The sequence below is a fragment of the Pseudorasbora parva genome, chromosome 1 (genome assembly GCF_024679245.1).
Source record: "Pseudorasbora parva isolate DD20220531a chromosome 1, ASM2467924v1, whole genome shotgun sequence".
Classification (NCBI taxonomy): domain Eukaryota; kingdom Metazoa; phylum Chordata; class Actinopteri; order Cypriniformes; family Gobionidae; genus Pseudorasbora; species Pseudorasbora parva.
The window spans coordinates 46,610,444-46,616,443 of NC_090172.1; the positions used below are offsets into that span (position 1 = coordinate 46,610,444).

General features: G+C 38.7%; 1 protein-coding gene across 1 annotated transcript; it reads left to right on the plus strand.

Moving 5' to 3' along the window:
• The first annotated feature begins 2,581 nt into the window (after positions 1-2,581).
• her8a (hairy-related 8a) lies at positions 2,582-5,415 on the plus strand. The gene is made up of 4 exons (XM_067451411.1): positions 2,582-3,147; positions 3,841-3,936; positions 4,055-4,127; positions 4,276-5,415. Exons 1-4 carry the CDS (start codon positions 3,085-3,087, stop codon positions 4,743-4,745), a joined length of 702 nt encoding a protein of 233 aa, XP_067307512.1. The 5' UTR covers positions 2,582-3,084; the 3' UTR covers positions 4,746-5,415.
• The last annotated feature ends 585 nt before the right edge of the window (positions 5,416-6,000 follow it).

A 6,000-nucleotide genomic window follows, 5' to 3' on the forward strand; every position in this document is an offset into this window, starting at 1 on the left:
AAGAATCCATTTCATATGTGGGACACCAAGAGATGAAAAAATATTGTTGGATTTAGTTCTACCGCCGGTAGGGGTATCTCAAAAATTCAGGGGAATTGTCACTAGCCTATTTATCCTGACGTAATCAAGTGACAACATCCCTCTACAGAATAATAAGCACATCTAGCCCTGCCCACCGACTCATGGAGCTGCTCGAATTGAGCTAGCCAGCAGCAATAAACATGCCAAAGATAGCAAGATATTGCGCTTTTGTTGCGTAAGCTTCCTTCGGATCTTAATAGTAGGAATGTGTGGTTAAACTTTATTTTTAGTCCCCAGTGAACCGGAAGTAGCAAGTGATTTTTCTTCAGTGCTGTGATGTATTTCCAAGTGAAATGGAATATGGAACAGAAGGCAGGGTTTTACCTCAGCGCTCCTCCTCTCCATCTCATGCTCATAGCAGACGAACCGCTGGAGGCGAGTGGTTAAGCATTTTAAAACGCAAGCCATCAAAGTGACATCAGCTGAGAAGGAACGCAGTTTCCAGACCGGAAGTTACTTTTCAGATTTTGATTAAAGATTATCACAGCAAAAAAACAACGTAACGTACTAACAACGTAAATAAGATCGATTTTGATTTCATAAGGACTTTAATGAAGTTCCAGCTCATGTGGGGAAGACATTTGTGTGCTTACTTCATTACACTGCAGAATCGTTTGTAAACAAAACTCAGGTCGATACTGGATTTGCAAATATTTTGAGATTAAAACACAGTGCTGTGCCTTCTATATTAGATCTGACAGGAATGGTGCAACACACTTATGTGAGTAAAAATGTTTTTTAAATGTAGTATTGCATTGTTATAGATTGTTTTGATTATGTGTACGTGTCTAACAGAACAAACCTTTAGCATGCTGTCTCAGGGCTGGAGAATCCATTATCTGTTGGTTCATTGCGATTTGGGGTCAGACTCCGACATGTATGAGCCAGGGCTCGCAAATCCCAACGTACCAGGGCTATGTGTTTTCCAGACGGGCTACCAAAACGTAAGCCCATCGACAGGCTGGTGAATTTCAAATAGTGAAATAATATTCCGTTCTTGATCTGCGCTGTTCACTCTTTCTTGACTTGACATTTCAAGCTCGGTTCGCGCTTTATCCACCGATTGGGCGGGCCATGTAATACAAAAATAATATTCCAATCAATTGCGGGTGTATGAGAAATAAATAATTGTGTTTGCTTTATAAAGGGTTTACGAGCCCTGTGATCCAGAGAATCATTCCGGTTGCCGCTTTCAAAACAATCCCTCCCTCACGTAAACTGACTTCCAAGTCTCCTGCCCAACAAAACCCAGCCCCTAATGTTTTTGAATGTGAAAAACACACAAACAGTATAAAACAGTATAAAAATATGAATTCAGGGTGACTGGGACACTTTTTGCAATTGAGATGACTGGGAAAGTCTCCCAATCCACCTAATTTCACCCTATAGATCCAATTTTCAGGGATATAATCTTGATAGCAAAATAAATAAAGATCTTGATAAAGAAGCATGTAAATACACCTAAAGTGTCCTGCATGGGTGGCTGACTAACTTACCCAGAAGTGGTCCATGGGAACTACCTTATTCAAACAGGCTTACTTTTTGAAAGCAGAAGTTCTCATTATCAGCTAATCTAATACATTCATATTTTGCACTCTAACGCCATTGTTTTAAATTGAGCACCTGTCTAAATGTTTAACTTAAATTGAGCATTTAGTCTAGGTGGTAGACCAAATCAAAAATTTACTCTGGATCAACACTCTGTTGCAAGAAACAGATTCTGTCTAATAGTAATTGACGATTCATTGCTCGCAGGCCCTATTTTAGCTAGGCTATGATATTTTTTGTTTGTTTGTATGTTGATTTATGCTAGATTGTTTTGAATAATCTGATTGCCTTTAAAAATGTCTAGGCCTACAGCTGATTCCTATTTTTCAATGTATATTTAAATGTTAGTAGGCCTTGTAGGGTGCAAATTGTTACTTTTTTAAGCTATTTTATTTCCAAAAGTATTAGAACATTTCTGTTCGCAAGCAAACAAACATTGATAAAAAAGTACTATAAACGTATTAAATTCCTTTTAATTGTAGGCTGTACGTTACAGCTTAGTGACAGCGAAAACTGTCGATTAAGCACAACCAATTTTCCTATTATCGAAACAGTCTTTCTGTGGACGCTGTGTTTTTCTGGGCTGCTGAAGAGTTTAAGTAGGCCATTAGGGATTTGGCACCCTGTCTATTATTCCGTTGACTGTGGGTCATTATGGCCGGACAACAGCAGAAAAAGAGATCTTGGCGTGCTTCAGTGGAGTGTGCCCGTCCCGTAGGTGAATAGAACAATGGTGAAGGGGGTAGAGGGGATGGGTCGCGCGTTGTGGAGAAAGGGGTGAGAAACTAGGAGATAATAGTAATTCTCCCACTGTGAAAACACTTAAAAACTAAGATTTCTTTGCTATTGTTGCGCGTTACCCCTCCTCCAACCTTTACCATCCTCTATTTGTCGGGTTAGCGGATTCTTGTTTTTGCTTACATATAGGAGCTACATTGCATCTAGAATTCAGTAATGAAGAATATGTTTTTAAATGCAACCTTATGCATTTAATGCACTTGTTCGCCCAGGTAAAACAGCCCTGTATGCATCCACACCCGATCACACAGGGTGCATTCTTATTTTGCAAAAATCATTTTTCACTTTTGTGTTAATAAATCGAAAGCCACTTTTTTAGTTGAGTCAAATCCGTGTAACTATTTTTTGAAAGTGAGTCACTTGTTGAATCAAACTTTTGAACTCACAGTTCTCAGTGCACCAGCACCATGCGTGGGACGTGGGATTCTTTCTATAATAGGCCAAACCCGAGACTGTGGGAAATTGTGCAGCTAAAAGCACCCATGCATTGTCATGGTAATTTCGGTGGGTGGAGGTTTGAGGGGGAGTTTGAGTACATGTTAAACGAGGTTAAGTGAGCTTGTTTAGTTTCTAGTTTAGCAGCCTCCGCAAACTTTCAGAACTATCGTGGGAAAGCGAAAAAGTTTCTTAACTAGCTTAGTTTAGACGTGCAGAATAATGACGGCCTCCAATATCGGCAACGGCCCGGAGAAGAATTTCACCGCAAAAGAAGAGCGAAAGGTAAGTGACACTGTCGTCATTTTGTGTTGTTTCGTGATGTACGAAACTTTGGCTAACATTTGTTCAAGTAAAACGCGTTTAAATAACAGAACGTGAAACGGGGCCGTTTTTAGTAAATCTTAGAGCAACTTTAAATAATTGGCTATATATGCAGATGTTCAGGCTGCTGTTTGACTCACTGTCCTCTATTAATTTTAGGCCTATAGTGACTATTTCTAAGAAAAATAATTTAAGACCCAGGCCTAAATTTCAGAAATAGCAGGTAAAGTTATACTAAATCTAAATATTACACTTAAAAATAAATTTGTATTTTCCTCATGCAGTCCTTTGAAAATGTTTTGCTCAGATTTGTTTGTTGATATAAGTACAGTTGTAGCCTAAGAGTCTGACAGTGATTTAATTCAGAAGATTCTTAAATAACTAGATTACACAGTCATGACTTAGTCACTTTAGTCAAGACTGTAAGTATTGAAAGAAGTAGTTTATGAAAAAACAACAACAACAACAAAAATCCTGCATGTAAGGAACTCATTTGGGATGTCCAGAGAATATTTTACCCTTCAGACATGGATGCACCTTACAGAACTGGCATTTCTATACTGTGAGTCTTGTATTGTCAAATTGTAGTGAATTAATCACTTGAGGATGTCTAATGAATATTGCATACACCCTAAACACTGTTTATCATTTTAGCTGCGGAAACCCTTGATAGAGAAAAGGCGCAGAGAGAGAATAAACTCAAGCCTTGAGCAACTAAAGGGTATAATGGTGGATGCCTACAATTTGGATGTAAGTGACCTAAATAAACATCTCTTGGCACCTATATAATTTTTTATTTTAGTTTTTGTAAATAAATGTATATATTATAAATGAAAATAAAGCTATTTAAATGGCACTTTTCCCACAGCAATCTAAATTGGAGAAGGCTGATGTGCTTGAGATAACAGTTCAGCACATGGAGAACCTTCAAAGAGGACCAGGTTAGACTAAATTTTAAAAATAGACTAAAATATTTTTTACTCAAAGAAAATTGTATGCAGGCTTTTGTGATTTTTTTTTATTATGATTACATGATGTAAAATAAGTATAATAACCCCCCACCCCCCACCCCCTGTGATTTTCTTTTAGGTGGAAATCACAGTCCAGGGACTGGGTTTGAGTCTCGACAAAGATACAGTAGTGGATATATTCAGTGCATGCATGAGGTGCACAACCTGCTCCTGAGCTGCCCTGGGATGGACAAGACTCTGGGTGCACGTCTGTTAAACCACTTGCTGAAATCTCTTCCCCATATCAGCACTGACACTGGTAGCACAGGTTCTGTTGGCACCCCGAGCCCACTTCCTCTGTCTCCGACTCATTCCCCTCTAAACCTGCCTTCCTTACAGTCTCACCCTCTCCACCTGCACACCCCTCCATCCCCTCCAACTCCTTCCCCACCCTCCAGCCCCACTCACTCACCCAGAGTCCCACTGATTAGAGAGCGACCCCGAGAACTGCCCTCTCCCCCCAGGTCTCCTTCCCCTCAGTCTCCCGAACAATCAGCCCTTCCCCCTTTCTTTCCAGGGGCCGATCCCTCCATGTGGAGGCCCTGGTGAATTAATCTACCCCCCCCCCCCCCATTTGCCCTCCCCTTGCCCTTCCTGGCCTGCCCTCTTCTATCTAATAGTTTCCATTACATTTGATCTCTTGAGAGGTTGTAGTGCTTTCCACTCAGAGGGTTGCGTCATATTGGGTTACAAAGTTCCATGGGGTTGTGTGGTATCATTTAAAGCACTGTACTGCATGCTTGGAAGCAAATTATGTTATGTGCATGCTTTGAGGGTATGATCACAAATGACACCAAAGCTGCCCTCAATGACTATATAGACTAGTATTGCTGTCTTGAATACTTATAGGGCAAGTTTAGATTACCGTACTTTGGTTTTCTTTTCTTATTTTTTTTTTAACAATGATATTTGTACTAGCTGGGTTTTAGATGTGGTTTATTTTGACATGTAGAAAAGGGGATTTGTTGAAATTATGCATGTTTCTCTACCTTAAATGCAAAACACTAATAGTGACTCAGAAAAGGGTAGAATGGACAAGATCATTTGTGAAAAATACTCCATCCTTGTATATTACAAGAAGTGAGGAGTCTGACTAGTACCTCATATTGAAGCAGTTAAAACTGATTTCCTTTTATGAAAAATCAGAACTGTGTATTGATTTTGTACTCTCAAAACATTTGAAAATGACGATGATTATGATTAAGAAGATTTAAAAATAAAAAAAATGACACTGATCAGTATGTGTGTGCTTTTTAAAACTAATATTTAATTACTTACCCAGAACCCAGAATCAGTCTCTTATACCAGTGACCCATGTTTTTGACTTTTACAAACAGCATCACAGGCATTTACTTCTAAATTAATTTACTCAAATTACAATATTTTGTACATCCCATTGTATTTACCTATGCCAGCTATTTGAACTTTAACATTTTTATCTACTACATATTATTAACAGTAACTTTGCTTTCCATTCAATACACTGTAAATTTAGCGTGCCAAAGAGAAAAGGGCTCAATATCCACAAAATATCAAAGAATCAAATGTGTTTTTTTTATATGGCATACTTAACAAATGAATGGGATGCTTTTTCAAACCTGTATGAGTTTCCTCTGTGGAACACAATAGAAGATATTTTGAAGATTGTTGGCAACCAAACAGACAGTTGACAATAGCCCTTGATTCCCATTTCCCCCCTACTGTCTGGTTACCAACATTCTTCAAAATATATTCTTTTGTGTTCAACAGGAGAAAGAAACTCATACAGGTTTTGAAAATAAGAGTGAGTAAATGATGAGTTCAT

What these genes read in the sequence shown, in the direction of transcription:
- her8a (XM_067451411.1), top strand. Translation starts at nt 3,085, where the DNA reads ATGACGGCCTCCAATATCGGCAACGGCCCGGAGAAGAATTTCACCGCA. An exon ending in TGGATGCCTACAATTTGGAT is followed by an intron (nt 3,937 to 4,054) that starts GTAAGTGACCTA and finishes CTTTTCCCACAG; the next exon opens with CAATCTAAATTGGAGAAGGC. An exon ending in GAACCTTCAAAGAGGACCAG is followed by an intron (nt 4,128 to 4,275) that starts GTTAGACTAAAT and finishes ATTTTCTTTTAG; the next exon opens with GTGGAAATCACAGTCCAGGG.